Below are 18,925 nucleotides of genomic sequence, written 5' to 3' on the forward strand. Positions count from 1 at the left end.
CAAGACCTTCCAACAAAGTCATTAAACACCATGTTATACAGCCCTCTTTCCCTTCTTCTTGCCTTTTACACATTGGGACATGTGGATCTATCTGCTTACCAATTTGTGACTAATGTCCTCAAAAGCTGGCAATAACCCCTATCATCTTCTCATCCTTAATATTTTTTGTACACTGTGAATACCTTTTTCCTCATAGAACACTATGGAACTCCATGGCATCCATTATCTCTTTGTTGGCCTTCTCTCATTAGCATTGCAAGCCAAATTTTATTTGTGTTACCACTCATGCAAATGATTTATGCATAAATTTGTTCATATCCTGCTTGATAAATGAGGCCAAATGTTAATTTTACTGTTAGCATTTGGAATAATTACTAAAATCTACAGAACTTGATCACTTTTACCATGGCTAACTGACACCTCATTCTTAGCAAGAGAACACAATGGCTAGAATATGTGGTAACTGTCCGTCCCAACCTGGTTTACACAAGCCAAATCTGGTCTGTCTATGCAGCACCTTTCAGACACCCCCTGATTTTACCCACGAAGGTTCCACCAAACACACAGAAGCACCTCTAGCAGCTCTACCCACCTACCCATCTACCCACCTTGTGGGAAAGGCCCTATACAGAGCTTCCCCACTATTATAGATCCTGGCTCATGTTGGTGAAGAGCAGGGGCTGGACATTTTTAGGCAAAACCATTTCTCTCTGGGCAGCGACTACACCACCCCAACCTTTCCATGGTTCAAAGCCTCATTGATATCAGACCAAACATAGTTGACCAAAGAAGTTTATCTCTTGGATAGGGGTGCACAAAGTATCAAACATGACAAAGGGTTATACTTGACCTACTTCAATGTTCAGAAAAAGAACAGAAATTTTCATCCAATTTTAGATTTGAGCAGAATGAATTGGGTTTTATAGACCCTCCATTTCCATAATTTAAGGGTTTCAGGTGCAGTCAAAGCCAGACAACCAAAGGACTGGTTCACACTGGAGAATATGCAGAATGGCTAATTTTTGGCTTTGAAGGGCTTGCCATTGTATAATTTTGCACATGGATATTTGCGGAGAGAATTATACTTCTTTTTTAAACTATTAGTAGTAAACTCAACTTTGTTCTCAAAATAGCTTGAATACGTGTTAATAAACATTTGTTGACTGTTTAGTAAGGCCTTGGTTTATATACTATCATTAAATTTTATACACATGCCTTTTGGGGGCATGTGAAATTTTATTCACATGCCCAGAAGTAGTAATTGGAAAGGTTTGGCCATGTACAGCTAGACATCTTCGCCACTGCCATGTGAACACAATACAGGTGTGGGATCACCCCCTTGTGCTGGAGGCACCTTCTTATGAGCCCATGCAGAATGCTGAACTGAAATGGGTGTTTCTAATAATGCAAGGTATCTGCAGCTATCAGCACTTCTAATTTAATACTTTTTAATACCATATTCAAGGCATTTCCAAAAATTTTTTTGGAAATGCAGGTCACTTCAATCATGCTACACGATTATAGCAGGGAGACCAGAGCAAATATCCTTTTTGCATTACCATTTGCTCCAACAGTGAATTAAATACTTTATATCTCTCTCTCTCTCTCTCTCTCTCTCTATATATATATATATATATATATATATATATATATATAAAAAATGTTGCTATTATGTAATATTACTATTGCACTGAATGATACCTAATACATTTTATTTGGGGGTACAAATAGTAATGTAACAATAGTAATATATTTCTGACTTAATTCACTTTTATGTGTTGTGGACCTTGTGATTTTAATTTGGCGGAAAACTGCAGGAAGACCTCCTTTTAGGTTGCAACAGTTTTTTAAAATTCACTTCTCATTAACAATCAGGTGAAATGCTATAAACCTCTGCCCACAAAAATGTTTGAGATTATACTAACGTAAAACCAAAGTGAATCTGGTGGGTGTTGTGTCTAAATGCACATTATAAGTGACTCAAACTCACAGCACAGACAGAGATGAAGTTGGTGTGGAGCCGCTCTAAAACACAGATGAGCCGCACACACTGAGTGCAGCACATTCACACGGCTTTATCATTTCAAAAAGCAACGAACGAAAATAAAATCGAAATTTTTTTTACAGTGTCGATTTGGTTGCATTTTAAGACATTTGAAACATGAATTTAAGACATTTTAATGTTAATTAAGGCCTTGTTTTTACATTAAGGAATTTAAGACATTTTAAGACTTTTTATGGACCCGCGGACACCCTTGCAATGGCAAAAAGAGAGCATCTGTATGCTCTGATGAAAAGCTGGTCTTTTATGCATTTCTGCCATGCTCCCTTAAGATGAGCCAGCAAAGTATTATTTGTTGTGCTCCATCGTACCCTACTGTACTGTTTAGAACAACAGTTCTTTTGCCACACAGGAAAGTCACTGGGGTGCTGGCCCAGTGGGTGATGGATGTCATCACCATGCTACTCTATGAGGTGCACTTCATGGGCATTAATTTGTGGCATGCTGCTCCAGGAATTCGGTTCTGCTACTATCTAGGTGTCACTGTCCACATTCTCCAGGTTCTACAAGGTTTAAATATCAGCCCTCCTAGATTATGGTGGTCATCTCTGAACACCCTTCTGGTTGGGTTCCAGGGAAAGATGGCTATATGACAGTGGTATTTATTGCAAATAAATTTGTCATATGTAACTTTGTTACTTTATTAGAAGGTCTCAGCATGTCTGCTGTCCCACATATGAAGGCATCCTGGTGATTCTCACCTCCCCTGACCTCCCCAGTTACCTGAGATTGCAAGAAACCCAATTACATATGTAACTACTGTGCAGATTCTTCACCTGCTTCACAGCGGCTTTAAAAGCTCCCAAAATAGCAGCTGCTCCGCCACAATCTCTCTTCATGCCTGGCATTGTGCTCTGTGAGGGGAAGTAAAAAAGGTGTTTGGATTATAAACCAGTACAAACATTACTTGAGGAAGGGGTATAAAAAGGCTGCAATGCATTTCGCAGTTTCATAATTCAGTCATTTAGCAAACACACAAAGGAATATAGTACTTTACAACATGTTCTATAGTTAGGTCCATAGATATGTGATAAAGTGAGCTTTAATCGGAGAGCATTTACATGCAAATCGGGTGAAGGGTATAGAAATTGAAGCACATTTTATATATGGTCCCCCCTTTTTAAGGGACCAAAATTATTTGGAGAATTGGCTGTTCAGCTGTTCCATGGCCAGGTGTGTGTTATTCCGTTATTACTTCACTTTTAAGTAAGCAGATAAGAGGTCTAGTGTTGATAACATGTGTAGCATTTGCATTTGAAATCTGTTGCTGTTAATTCTCGAAATTAAGTCAAAAGAACTGTCACTGCCAGTGACTCAGAGATAGCAAAAATATGTGTGGCCATATCAACTATTTTGTGAGCTCAAGAACATCAAAATGCATGAAGACCACAGAAAACCATGTATGACAGAATTTTTTCCCCCAAAATTTTCAGACATTAAAACAAAATCTATGTTAAAACAAAGGCAACCTGAGTAAACATAAAAAACAATATAGTTTTTAAATAAGTTATTTATTGTATATAAAAATATATATATTATTTTTATAAAAAAAGTCATCCAATACAAACTGGACCTGTGTGATATTGTGTTTGCCCCTGTAGTTACTAATTCTCCAAATCTACGAAACTGCTTTCATAATGGGGTTCAGATGGATTAGACACAACCAGGCCTGATTACTGCAAACCCTGTTCAATCAAATCAACACTTAAATAGAACTTTTTCAACAGCATGATGTTGGTTAAAAGGTCTTACCCAGTAACACACTATGCCAAAGTTAAAAGAAATTCCAGAAATGATGAAGAAGGTGATTCAAATACATCAGTCTGGTAAGGGTTACAAAGCTATTTCAAAGGATCTGGGACTCTGGGAAGAAAAACAGTGAGAGACATCTCCAAATGGAAAAACTCGACACAGTAGTGAACCTTCCCAGAAGTGGCCGACTTTCTAAAATTCCTCCAAGAGCACAGCAACTACTTATCCAGGAAGTTACAAAAGAGCCAAGGACAACATCAAAGGATCCAGAGGCCTCTCTTGCATCAATAAAGGCCACTGTTCATGATTCCACTATCAGAAAGACACTGGGCAAAAATGGCATCCATGGAAGAGTGGCAAGGTGAAAACCACTACTAACCCAGAATGTACTGTGGACTGGAATCAAAAGTGGAACTGTTTGGAAGACAAGGGTCCCATTACATCTGGCATAAACCAAACACAGAATTCCACAAAAAGAACATCATACCTACAGTCAAGCATGGTGGAGGAAGTGTGGTGGTGTGGGGATGCTTTGCTGGTTCAGGGCCTGACAACTTGCAATAACAGTGGGGAAAATTAATTCTGCTCTCTATCAGAAAATCCAAAAGGAGAATGTCCGATATTCAATCCGTAAATTCAAGCGCAACTGGATTATGCAACAAGACAATGATCCAAAGCATATGAGAAAGCCTAGCCTAGAAGTAAGTGAAAAACTGATTTCCAGTGATTGGAAGTGTCTGGTTGCAGTTATTGCTGTTAAAGTTGGCACAAACAGATTTTAAGTTTAAGAGGGCAATTAGTTTTTCACATTGGTGATGGGAGTGAATAACTTTTTTTTTGCGTCAATAAAAAAATAAATAAAAATAAAAACGGTATTGTGTTTTTACTCAGGTTGCCTTTGTTTTATGTTGTATTTTCTCTGAAGATCTAATACAAATGTAGTATGAGATGTACACAAAAGCAGGAGAAATCAAAAAAACATTTTTTTTTTTTTCACAGCACTGTATACACAGCATGTTATATGCTTATATGGTGTGTATACAGTGCTGTGGTGTGCTTACATGGTGTTGACTGTATATGGATTTTCAGTTGTTAAAGGACTGGTTCAGCACTTTTATTTAATGAATCAATATAAGGTAAAGTTTTCTACATGATTATCCAGTGTTGGGAAGAATACTCTGAAAAAATATTGATGTCTGAACACTGAGTCCACCCTCATAAATGTATTTAGTAGTGTATTCCATTTCAACAAAGTATTTTATTCAGAATAGATTTTTACAACACCGTTCCACTGTATTTTGATCAGTAGTCTTTGTGTTACGCTGGTGTTGTGTTACTTTTTATTCTTTACATAGAATAAAAGAAAATGTGAGAACTTTCATAGTTAAGTTGTTTAAAGCAGGACATATACAGTGAGGGAAAAAAGTATTTGATCCCCTGCTGATTTTGTACGTTTGCCCGCTGACAAAGAAATGATCAGTCTATAATTTTAATGGTAGATTTATTTGAACAGTGAGAGACAGAATAACAACAAGAAAATCCAGAAAAACGCATGTCAAAAATGTTATACATTGATTTGCATTTTAATGAGGGAAATAAGTATTTGACCCCCTCTCAATCAGAAAGATTTCTGGCTCCCAGGTGTCTTTTATACAGGTAACGAGCTGAGATTAGGAGCACACTCTTAAAGGGAGTGCTCCTAATCTCAGCTTGTTACCTGTATAAAAGACACCTGTCCACAGAAGCAATCAATCAATCAGATTCCAAACTCTCCACCATGGCCAAGACCAAAGAGCTCTCCAAGGATGTCAGGGACAAGATTGTAGACCTACACAAGTCTGGAATGGGCTACAAGACCATTGCCAAGCAGCTTGGTGAGAAGGTGACAACAGTTGGTGCGATTATTCGCAAATGGAAGAAACACGAAAGAACTGTCAATCTCCCTCGGCCTGGGGCTCCACGCAAGATCTCACCTCGTGGAGTTGCAACGATCATGAGAACAGTGAGGAATCAGCCCAGAACTATACGGGAGGATCTTGTCAATGATCTCAAGACAGCTAGGACCATAGTCACCAAGAAAACAATTGGTAACACACTACGCCGTGAAGGACTGAAATCCTGCAGCGCCCGCAAAGTCCCCCTGCTCAAGAAAACACATATACATGCCCGTCTGAAGTTTGCCAATGAACATCTGAATGATTCAGAGGACAACTGGGTTTAAGTGTTGTGGTCAGATGAGACCAAAATGGAACTCTTTGGCACCAACTCAACTCGCCGTGTTTGGAGGAGGAGGAATGCTGCCTATGACCCCAAGAACACTATCCCCACCGTCAAACATAGAGGTGGAAACATTATGCTTTGGGGGTTTTTGTCTGCTAAGGGGACAGGACAACTTCACCGCATCAAAGGGACGATGGACGGGGCCATGTACCGTCATATCTTGGGTGAGAACCTCCCTCCCTCAGCCAGGGCATTGAAAATGGGTCGCGGATGGGTATTCCAGCATGACGATGACCCAAAACACACGGCCAAGGCAACAAAGGACTGGCTCAAGAAGAAGCACATTAAGGTCCTGGAGTGGCCTAGCCAGTCTCCAGACCTTAATCCCATAGAAAATCTGTGGAGGGAACTGAAGGTTCGAGTTGCCAAACGTCAGCCTCAAAACCTTAATGACTTGGAGAAGATCTGCAAAGAGGAGTGGGACAAAATCCCTCCTGAGATGTGTGCAAACCTGGTGGCCAACTACAAGAAACGTCTGACCTCTGTGATTGCCAACAGGGTTTTGCCACCAAGTACTAAGTCATGTTTTGCAGAGGGGTCAAATACTTATTTCCCTCATGAAAATGCAAATCAATTTATAACATTTTTGACATGCATTTTTCTGGATTTTCTTGTTGTTATTCTGTCTTTCACTGTTCAAATAAATCTACCATTAGAATTATAGATGAAGTCACATCCTTGTGAATGCTTGATTTACTCTTTGATTTGCATGCAGTTTAGCCATAATTGAAAATAAATTGTCAACAACAGCAAGTCGTGCCAAAACCATACAGTTTAAAGCTTGGCCTATGCAAACTTTGGGTTTACTGTAACATTAAAGCTGATCTAATTTAAATTAGATAACGTTTTCACCAAAAGTATATAAATTTTTTTTTTTTAGCTTAGACACTGGGAAAAATTAAGTTCTCAAAACCTCTTGCATTGTTAATAGCAAAAATTAACAATTATTTTGCAAAATACTAAATATTTGCTTGAATTTGTCTCCACATAATGTGGCTAGTGTGCAAATGAGAACATGTTGGCCTGGTGACTTTAATACAGTTAATGAAAATTTTTTTTATTGTTTGTATTTATCAGTGGAGAAGTATTTTATGGAAGTATTTTGCGGACAATTTTCAAAAGCAATTGCAAAATGTATAAGCAATTGCATTTCCTATTTGTGGATGCATAAATTGTGACATAATTCAAATGAAAATGCAAATAGTGTATTACCATTTGCATTTTCATTTACACAAGCGCACAGTGTCTGCCAAATTTCTAATGGAAACACAGAGTCCATTTGCAATTGCATTTCCCGTGTGTCACATGTTATCACTCTGTCATGTTGAAATAGCAATTTCCTGGTTTCCTATTTCACTTTCGCAGTGTTGCATATGGAGCATGCCAAAATTCAAACGGAATCATACATCCCTTTGCATTTCATATGCCTTGCACAGAAACCTGTCAATCAGTGTTGGGGGTGAGAGTATACTATTTGACGTGTTTGTATTTGGAAATGATGTCACTCACAGTCAACCATATTTTAGACTGCCTAGAGGTTACCTGCAAATCAGAGATTCTCTCTACTATTTCTCAAAAAAATAAACACACAGAAAGGACAAAATGTGTATTGTATCAAAAACTGCAATACATTAGATATCCTGTGAAGTAGACCACTATAATCTTGGTAGAATCTTACACACACAGCGTATCAGCACTTCAAATTTAAGACCTGCACATCACTTCAATCATGCTACACGACACATCAGCTATAATGGATTGAGTTCAAGCATATACATCCATTTCTGCGTTTAAGAACATATATTATAATCAGGGTAAATTCTACAGAGGTGTATGGGAGACCAGAGCAAATATCCTTTCTGTATTACCATTTGCTCAAACAATGAAAAAAATCCAGTACTTCCATTCCATGACTTTCCAAGAGAGAGAGAAAAAAATTAAATATAGAGAAATGGATTAAAGCAGTCAGAAGATATATATATATATATATATATATATATATATATATAGATAGATAGATAGATAGATAGATAGATAGATATACACACACACGTATACAATAAAACGTTAACGCTATTTTGAAATATTACTATTGCACTGTATAACACTTAATAAATTTTTAGTTGGGGGTTCAAATAGTAATATAACAATAGTAATATATTTCTGACTTAATTCACCTTTATGTGTTGTGGAGCACACCATTTTGGTTTTATTTGGCGGAAAGCTGCAGGAAGACCTCCTTTTAGTAGGCAACAGGTTTTGTTTTTTATTATTCACTTCTCATTACCAATCAGGTGAAATGCTGTAAACCTTTGCCCACAAAAATGTTTGAGATTATACTAACATAAATGCAGGTTATAAGCGAGTCAAACTCTCAGCACAGACACAGATGAAGTTGGTGTGGAGCGGCAGTTACTGTAAACCGAGCCACTCAAACACTGATGAGCCACACACACTCCGAGTGCAACACAGTCACACAGGTTTATCATTTTAAAAAGCAATGAGCGAAAATAAAATTTAAAATTTCTTTACAGTGTCGGTTAGGTTGCATTTTAAGACCTTGGAAATGTGAATTTATGACATTTTAATGCTAATTAAGGCCATTTTTACATTAAGGAATTTAAGACATTTTAAGACTTTTTATGGACCCGCGGACACCCTGTACACAGTTGCCCAGGTCATGCGATTTTTAGATGGTCCCTTACTGATTCCATTACTGTAATGTGCTGGTGAGCTGCATTTCTGAGGGATTAGTCAGGGGGATTTAACGGGAGAAACATTAAAAATATATTCAGTTGTACGTGATTCTCGTTCCACTTCAGAGTAGGAAAATACACATTTTGTCCTTTCTGTGTGTTTATTTTTTGAGAAATAGAAGAGAGAATCTCGAACGTGCAATGAATCTCCGGCAACCGCAGGGCAGTGTAAAATGCGGCCAACTGTGAGTGATGTCACTTCCAACAATAAAATTGTGTAATATACCCCCAACTTGACTGGTTTCTGTGCAAGGCATAGGAAATGCAAAGGGATTTGCGAATTTTGGCAGGCTCCATACTGAGGAAGTGAAATAGCATACGGGCAATTGCTATTTCAATATGACAGGGTCATAATGTGTAAAACATGGGAAATGCAATTGAAAATGGACTTTGTACACTGTACGTTCATGTAAATGAAAATGAAAACATTAATACACAATTTGCATTTTCATTAAGTCACAATTTATGCGTTCACAAATAGGAAATGCAATTGCAAATACAGTTTACAATTGCTTTTGATGAAAATTGTCTGCAAAATACCTCCATTGTTCTGTAAAGCAGGGGTGTCCAATCTTATCTGTAAAGGGCTGGTGTGGGTGCAGGTTTTCATTCCTAAAAGCAGGAGCCATGACTGATTCCTCCTGTTTAATTAGTTGATCTTGGCTTTCAATATACCATCAGGATGGAATGAATGAAATAAACCATCAACAGACCATTAGGATGGAAGAAATGAAAACCTGCAGCTACACTGGTCCTTTTTGCATAAGTCTAGACACCTCTGCTATAAAGGATACAAATACAAATTTAAAAGGTTAATATTAACAATTTAAAACACATTTAAAAGGTATTTAAAACTATTTTAAATGTAACTATTCTGAATTATTGCCTTTTCAAAATGTACTGTGGACAGATACAGTTTTTAATATGTAATGCCATTACTTATATTCCATTACAGCTCAACTCTGAGTGTTTAGCAGGTTAAAGTAATACCTACTTTGCTTTTAATGCTAAGGCCACCTGTGTCATATACAATGCCCTTGCCAATCCATGCAATGGTTTGAGTGGCACCTGAGGGAGTGTGACTAAGCACAGCCAAAGCAGGTGGGTGTTCAGCTGCTTTACCTACACCATAAATACCTGAAATGAGAATAATACAGTATGATTGGACTATAGATTAATTAGCAAAATAGCAGAAATCTTAAGATGGCATATAACAAATTTATTTATATTCTCAAGTAAATGTGGCTCATTTCATCTCGTTACATATGTCATTAATGTGGGTTTTCAAATGTTCAAAAGTTTATAACTACTTCAGTGCTGAGTAAACAAAGATTGGTCAAGCTAATGTTCAAACCAGATAAGGCACAAAGGTTACTCTATGGTTTTAAAAACAAAGTCATCCACTCAGTTTGTCCTGTGATAATGCATGCTTCTCTTTTATAAGATTATAAAAATGTCCTTCCGAAAGTAGACATGGTGTTTCACATTTTACCTCCAAAGCCTCTTTGTTTTAATTCCTTGCCTCGAATTATAGTTGGTGTGATGCCCAGTTCGTTTCCCACTGCTTTGATCTCCTAAACAGTATGTGAACAGTCACATCATTAATCAAACTATATAAGACTGGTTCCAGTCAAAGAATGTTTATTTTAATATCTCCACACTTATATAATTAGAGAAGGATATCTTGCCTCCAGAAAGTGGTCGGTATTCATCTCACTGCAAGGAGTGTCCACAATTCGTGCTGCCAGACGAACACCATCGACCACATTATTAAGGGACTGCAATCATACAAACAATTGTTAAAATTTATATTATGCTCAAATTAAAAGTAAAGGATTATTCTAGATGTGTCAACAAAAAGGTTAGGGCTAAAAAGGGCAGGGATCCACATTGAACATGATGATAATTATTAGGAATTACAGCCAACGTGGAAGGATCCAAATGGCTAGTGTCCTGGCCAACAATGACAAACTCCACGGTGACACGCTTCTTCTCCAGTGTGCACGAGGCAGAGCGGCGAGTAAAGAGTGGGAAAGCACGGGCAATGGCACATGCTGATGCAAACACATCAGACTGTTCACACAGCATCTGATCAAGGAAAAAAGAAAAAATGTGAATGTCTTGAGGAAGCCATGCCTCAACAGGTCAGAGCTGTTTTGGTGGCACAAGTGGGATTACAATATTATTTTAAATATACTATATTATATATTACACATGTATACATACACTGGTGCTTGAACATTTGTGAATCCTTTAGAATTTTCTATATTTCTGCATATATGACCAAAAACATCATCAGATTTTTCACACAAATTCTCAACATAGATAAAGAGAACCCAATTAAACAAATTGACAAAAAATATTATACTCGGTTATTTATTTATTGAGGAAAATGAGCCAATGTTACATATCTGTGAGTGGCAAAAGGATGTGAACCTGCTGCAACTAAATGTTTCCAGTAACTGCTGATCAGTGCTGCACATCGACTTTATAGACTTAGAGGAACTTCAACTCTGGGATGTTGGGAGGTTTCCTCACATAAACTGCTTGCTTCAGGTCCTTCCACAACATATCTATTGTATTAAGGTCAGGACTTTGACTTGACCATTACAAAACAAAACTGTATTCTTCTTTGGCATTCTTTGGTAGAATGACTTGTGTGCTTAGGGTTGTTGACTTGCTGCATGGCCCAATTTCTCTTTAGTTTCAGTTCACGGACCGATGTCCTGACATTTTCGCTGGTATACTTCAGACAGGGCTCTACGGTAACAATTTCTTTTAGGAGCACTTGTGTTCCTAATTACAAAAATTTAGGAGCACAGTCAAAAATTTTGGAGCACGGTTGAAGTTTAGGTTTTTTTGTTTGTTTTTTAGAGATGGTAACATTAATGTGCCACAATATAACACACAAGTAGGCATAAGAAAACTTGAGCTTGTCAATTATGACAGAATTTAGTAATATAGTGTGAGCCATGACACATTAATTTACCTTCTGATAAACTACATTTAATATTTTCAGTTAATTTTACAGGTGGTATGCAAAAAACAACAACAACCGTTAACCTGTTCCACCTTGTAAACAAATACAAATACCAATTTTTTTTTTGTTTAAGCTTTGATCAGGAGGTCTGTCATGAAAAGTTAAATGTAAGCTCTCTGCTCATGGTCACTGTTAATTGAATTAAAATAATAGCAATTGTTACGCCACGGCCAGCAGAGGGCACTGCGGTACGGCCGCTGACTGGTCACGTGACTCTTTTGTTTTCGTTCACTTCCCGCTTGGACACAGAGTTAAGTTTATGTCTCTGATTTGCCACAGGTGCCCATGTTTTGAGTTAATTGGGTTTGTTAGTTAAACCCCCCGTGTGACTGCGCATATCGCGCAGTATTATAGTTGGTTTAAGTTCGTCAAGTGAGGGAAGTATCCGGGTATATGCTAACGGTCGTAGCTAGGGGACCAGAGTGAGTATAGTCCGTAGAGACCGTGCTCCCTGTGTTTGTTTACCTGTTTGTTTGTTTCTGGTTTACGTAATAAAGACTGTGACCTGCACCTGCATCCGCCTCCAGTCTGTGACGTGACAGCAATGAGGAATACTGTTGGTTAATTTATAAATAAACAAGCATAAAATATTTATTTTTAAATATTTTAAACAATAAAGAGTTCTAATTAAAAGTAGACTAACACAAACATGATCCATATTAGGAAAAAGGCTAATAGCCTTCTAAGGAAATAGTGAACTAAGCTTAATGTCAATTGATATTAAATGCAACCCATCGTAATTAAACATTATTTAATTTCCCATTTTAATTATATTTTATGAAGTTAGTATAATATCTATTTTTTATATTAAATGATTTAGTTATAACTAAGCACATTTTCTGTCTTTACATTTTATTAGTTTTTTTGCTTGTTTGTTTATCATTTGTTCCTTCTAGATGGGTACCCCAGTAAAGCGTTGCCATGTCTGCTGATAATATTGTGTGTTTTGGGGGCTTAAATCAAAACATGAAAATTGGAGTTGACTTTTCTAGTGATATCTGGCAACCGTGAGTTTAAATGAAGTGAATGCGCTGTTCGTGTGAGCCGGGACGAATTAGTGGAGAGTGCAGGAGAGCAGCAGTATGTATGTGTACAGACTGAACAGTTGCTACTCTTTATTATGATTCTGTGAGGAATTATATAATAAATAAGTTGGAATTAAACCCACCTTGTAGCATTAGCATTATTATTAATTTACTTTGACCAACGCCGCTGTGGCTACACAAGCAGGTCACAGTGATCAATAAAAGATGGCGGCTGTGAGATCGGGAAGTTGAGAGAAGCAGATGATGTACAGAGTTACTCGTCATCATAATGGCTCCTTGCAGTATTTACACACTTGTTCGGTTGACTGAGGTGATGAAAAGCAGTGTGAAAGTAACTGTTGCGTGGTGTAGATTCATTTTGGAGTTTTAGTTTTTAATTCTGATTGTATTATACAACTCCGAACAAGTCACTCGCACTGGTGCGACTAAATATTTTTTCACAGTCGCACAAAGTACTTTTCAGTCGTAAATGCGAGTGAAATGGTAGCACTGTAGAGCCCTGTCAGATTTCATTGTTCTATCAGTAATGACAAGTTGTTTTGGCCCAAATGCTGCAAAACAGGCCCAAACCATGGTAAATGGGCTGCACTTATATAGCGCTTTTTTAACCTTCGCGGTTCCAAAGCGCTTTACACTGGTTCTCTTTCACCCATTCAACCATGATACTACCACCACCACCATATTTTACAGATGGGATAAGGATCTTATGCTAAAATGCATTGTTTTCCTTTCTTCAAACATAATGCTTCTCTTTTAAACCAAAATGTTATATTTTGGTCTCGTCTGTCCAAAAAACATTTTTCCAGTAGTCTTCTGGTTTGTCCATATGATCTTTATCACACTGCAGATGGGCAGCAATGTTGTTTTTGCAGAGCAGTGGCTTTCTCCTTGCAATCCCGCCATTACAACATTGCTGTTCAGTGTTCTTCTGTTGGTGGACTCAGACATTACCATTAGCCAATGTGAGAGAGGCCTTTTGTTGCTTAGAAGTTACCCTGGGTTCTTTTGTGACCTCAAAGTCTATTACATGTCTTGCTCTTGGAGTGATCTTTATTGGCCGGCCACTCCTGGGGAGTGTAACAATGGTCTTTAATTTCCTCCATTTGGAAAACAACCTATCTGACTGTGGAGCCCAATGGAGCCCAAACTCTTTAGAGATGGTTTTGTAACGTTTTCCAGCTTGATAAGAATCAACAACTCTTTTTCTGAGGTCCTCAAAAATCTCCATTTTCATGCCATGATACACAACATGTTTCTCAAACATGTGCTGTGAAGATCAGACTTTGATAGATTCCTGTTCCTAAAATAAAACAGGGTGCTCACTCACATCTTATTCATGACATTGCTTGAAAAAACCTGACTTTAATATCACCTTCAAATTAACTTCTAATTCTAGAGGCAATGACCAAGTACAATATTTTTGTCTCGTTTGTTTAATTGGGATCTGTTTATCTATTTTTATCTATATTAATCTGATTATGTTTCAGGTCATATTTGTGCAGACACACACACACACGTATATACAACAGTATATACAGCTCAGGACATAAGTTTACATATGCAAAATGTTAATAATTTAAAATAAGAGGGATCATAAAAATTGCATTTTGTTTATTTTTATTTAGTACTGCCCTTAATTACACTATTTCACATATGTTTGCATATAGTCCACAATTCAGTTTACGCAAATAAACCAGTTCAAAAGTTCATATACACTTGAATCTTTACACATCATACACATACACTTGAATTGTGTGTGTTATTACCTGGATGATCAACGACTGTTTTTATGTTTCGTGATAGTTGTTCATAAGTCCCTTGTTTATCCTGAGTAGTTAAACTGTCCACTGTTCTTCAGAAAAATAATCCAGGACCTGCATATTCTTTGCTTTTCCATCTTCTTCTGCACATTTGACCCCTTTCCAACAGTGCCTATAAGTCATTGGGATCCTTCTGTTCACACTGAGGGCCTCATACACAACTATTACAAAAAGGTGCAAACATTCACTGATTCTCAAGAAGACAACACACCACATTAAGAGCCAGGGGGTGTAAAATTTTGAACTGATTGGTGTAAATTGTTAAGGTATTGTGCTGCCTTCTTGAGAATCAGTAAAAAGAGTCATTCAGTACGTTTACATGGACAGCAGTAATGTAATTATTGACCTTACTCTGATTAAGATAATAATGTGATTAAGGTGTTTACATGAGTCGCTTTTAGAATACTCCTGTCATGTTCCCGTTTTACATGTTATTGATCATAATTAGATTAACAGCCCACGTCATTACGTCACCGCGCCACGCCGTCCCTCCAGAATTTCACGTATCAACATACAGTTTTGGGTGTTTTTATTTAATTTTTTTTTACCAACGCTTTAAGTGCAGTTAATTATTTGTCATGTGCTAATTGACAACTGCTTGAAGCCATGGGCTGCATCTCAAACCGTGTACTTACCTACTATATAGTAGCCGAGATGCATGTATTTTTCCCCACTACAGGCCTATAGTAGGCAAGTATGCGATTTGGGATACAGCCGAACTCTCTTGTTCACCGTAAAATGTTGAGAACTGAAATCGTGTCCTGTCGCAAAATGCAGTGAAAACTCCCACAAAATGCAGTGAAAACTCCCACATGACGTTCATAATGTGATTAAGGTGTTACATGTCTGTAATACACGTTCATAATGCGACTAAAGCAGCAGTACTCCACCTGTCTTAATTCGATTAGAGCTTAATTCCGAGTATGACCTTAATTAGATTAAGGTAAGTATTGCTGTTTACATGGTAGTTTCTTAATCAAAGTATGGTCTTAATCGGGTTAAGAGTGGATTATTGTCGTCCATGTAAACGCAGCTAGTGATCATCCAGGTAACAACACAATAGTATTAAGAAACAAGCTTATGTAAACTTTTTAACTGGTACATCAGTGTAAATTCAGTTATTATTGTTTCTTGTAGACTATATATAAACATCTGTTATGTGAAATAGACTTCAACGCTACATACATACACGTATGTATATATGTGCACTACTGTGAAAAAGTATTGATTGTCCTGATTGTTTTTTTGTATCTCATACTAAATAGTTTTAGATCTTCAAACAAAATGCAACATAAGACAAAGACAACCTGATTAAACACACAATACAGTTGCTATCTTTTTTTTTTTTGAAGCAAAAAAAGTTATCCAACACTTATCACCAATATGAAAATGTAATTGCCCCCTTAAACTTAAAATCTGGTTGTGCAACAACAACTACAACCAAATGTTTCCGATAACTGGAGATCAGTCTTTCACTTCTACGACTACAACTTACTCCTATGCTTTGGATCATTGTCTTGCTGCATAATCCAGTTGTACTTGAGTTTCAACTCAAGTTGAAACTTATGGACTGAAGACCGGACATTCTCCTTTAGGATTTTCTGATAGAGAGCAGAATTCATGTTTCCCTCAATTATTGAAAGTTGCCCAGGCCCTGAAGCAGTAAAGCATCCCCACAACATCACACTGCCACCACCATGCTTGACTGTAGGTATGATGTTCTTTTTGTGGAATTCTGTGTTTGGTTTATTCCAGATGTAATGGGACCCCTGTCTTCCAAACAGTTCCACTTTCGACTCATCAATCCCGAGATCATTCTCCCAAAAGGTTTGAGGATCATCAAGGTGTGTTTTGGCTAAATTCAGAAGAGCCTTAATGTTCTTCTGGGTTAGCAGTGGTTTTCACCTCGCCACACTTCCATGGATGCCATTTTTGCCCAGAGTCTTTCTGATAGTGGAGTCATGAACAGTGGCCTTTATTGATGCAAGAGAGGCCTGTAGGTCCTTTGATGTTATCTTTGGCTCTTTTGTGACTTGCTGGATGAGTAGTTGCTGTGCTCTTGGAGGAATGCTGAGAGGTCGTCACTTCTGGGAAGGTTCACTACTGTGCCAAGTTTTACTATTTGGAGATAACGGCTCTCACTGTGGTTCTTTGGAGTCCAAGAGCCTTTGAAATAGCTTTGTAACCCTTCCCAGACTGATGTATTACTGATGTTATGCCTGGCTGTATCTAGTCCATCTGAACCCCATTATGAATGCAGTTTCATAGATTTAGGGAATTAGTAATTATGGGGGCAAACACATTTTCAAACAGGCCCAGTTGTTATTGTATAACTTTTTTGCTTCAGTAAATAACTACCATTTAAAAACTGTATTTTGTGTTTACTCAGGTTGCCTTTGTTTTATCGTATATTTTGTTTTAATTTCTGAAACAATTTAGTATGAGATATACACAAAAACAGGAGAAATCAGGATATTTACTTTTTCACAGCACTGTATATACATTACATGTCTAAATAATCTGTTTTAACAGATGAACACAGAGATGAAACTAACCAGGATGCAGCGATTGTTGCCAGCAGGCAGGCAGGTGCGTACCAACCGAGTAAGAAAGTGGGCAGAGGATGGACTGTTGTGACGGCTTACGCGAGAGGGCAGTGCCGCCACACTCACATAATTCAAATACAGAGGGCAACTGTCTGTAGGGTTGGGATTGAGACTGCTCAAAGCTGACTGCCATGTCTGAAAGCAAAGCATAAAATGTTAGTTATGCATGCAGACATACGTTATCCTGAAAAATTATGCTTGTATAAATAACTTCACTACACAAATACCAATAAAAAACAGAAATTAAGTCTGCTGTCTCCAGAGAGAAACATTTTGCTTGATTTCATGAACATAAGGACTAGAGCTGCAACAACTAATCGATAAAATCGATAATAATCAATTATGAAAATCGTTGTCAACGAATCTCATTATCGATTACTCATGTGGCACAGGGTACTAGGGATGCCAAGAGAACCGATACTCCGGTACCAAGTTGGTACCAACATTCTTAAAACGTGACGGTACTTGTTTTTCTGCAGTAACATTGATACCGTTTGTAATGAAAGTACCGGGTTGCGATTCTTCCGGACCTGATGGGGGCAGCAAATACGCGCAAGTGTTTTAGTCGGTCCACAAGTGGTGAAGAAGAAGAGGAACGCCTACAAGCACACGGGAAAAACTACAGAAGATTAGCTTAGCTTAACAAGTTTAGCTCCGCCCCACCTCGTTGAGAGGAAAAGAGAGGAAAGCTAGTATCGGTTTCCAGTTTGCAACCGATGCTATCGTTCATTTCAAACAAAGCGAGGAAACATCTGGAATTTGGCGACACACATGAAAGACAGTCCTGTATTATGTTTGTTTGAGGCAGCTGCATTGTAGCCATGAAACCAGCTAACGTTATGCTCCATGTAATGTTAGCGATAGCCAGGTATTTGTTAATGACGCTAACACATTGCAGTGTTTTAAACTACCTCCGAATGGGCCACCATGCATCGCCATTCAGCCCGGGTCCTGTCAGATAAATGTAGCCTCATGTCACTAATAATTATTCACATGTTCATGCTTTTAATAAATCTTTTTGGCCTGCCACTGTATCAGTGAATTTAAACTAATGCTTGCATTCAGAGTATAAGGTGTGTGTGTGTGTGTGTGTGTGCATTTAGAAGTGCACCTCCACTCATAATCAGACAGTGTTTGATAACTAAAATACCCCCCGCCCCACTCCCTCTTCCCCTCTTCCTCTCTCTCTCCCCCTCTCTCTGCCAGTATCAGCCAGAGGAGGATGTCCTCCAGGAGTTTTTTTTTAATTTTATTTTTTTTACCACACTGTGGTATCGACTTTGGTATTGAGTATCATGTACTTTTGGTGGTATCGGTACCGACTACTAGATTTTTGGTATCGTGACATCCCTACATAGTACATTTACCCATTACGTTACTTCTGTTCCAAACACACATCGGAAAGTAAATACTAAAGTTGTCTCCCAAATGACATACTGTACACTTACACTATGCAATCTACCATCTAGTGTGTGAATTCTAGAAAGGTAATATCGTCTCAAAAGGAACATGTACCTTTTTTTTACTAACCGGAAGTATAAGCCGCTTCCTAGCCGACGGCAC

The 18,925-nt window shown here is 37.9% G+C and overlaps 1 protein-coding gene across 2 annotated transcripts in view; it reads right to left on the reverse strand.

Moving 5' to 3' along the window:
• npepl1 (aminopeptidase like 1) overlaps nt 1-18,925 on the reverse strand; it is a 33,336-nt gene that overhangs the window by 11,654 nt on the left and 2,757 nt on the right. For both annotated transcript variants that reach the window (XM_017482315.3, XM_053684234.1), the window contains exons 2-7: nt 17,312-17,497; nt 10,771-10,938; nt 10,539-10,628; nt 10,343-10,424; nt 9,845-9,987; nt 2,839-2,916 (exon numbers count right to left, since the gene is read on the reverse strand). In XM_017482315.3, coding sequence (XP_017337804.1) covers nt 2,839-2,916; nt 9,845-9,987; nt 10,343-10,424; nt 10,539-10,628; nt 10,771-10,938; nt 17,312-17,497 — 747 coding nt within the window. The remainder of the gene's footprint in view (nt 1-2,838; nt 2,917-9,844; nt 9,988-10,342; nt 10,425-10,538; nt 10,629-10,770; nt 10,939-17,311; nt 17,498-18,925) is intronic.

This window comes from Ictalurus punctatus, chromosome 12, assembly GCF_001660625.3.
Source record: "Ictalurus punctatus breed USDA103 chromosome 12, Coco_2.0, whole genome shotgun sequence".
Lineage (NCBI taxonomy): Eukaryota > Metazoa > Chordata > Actinopteri > Siluriformes > Ictaluridae > Ictalurus > Ictalurus punctatus.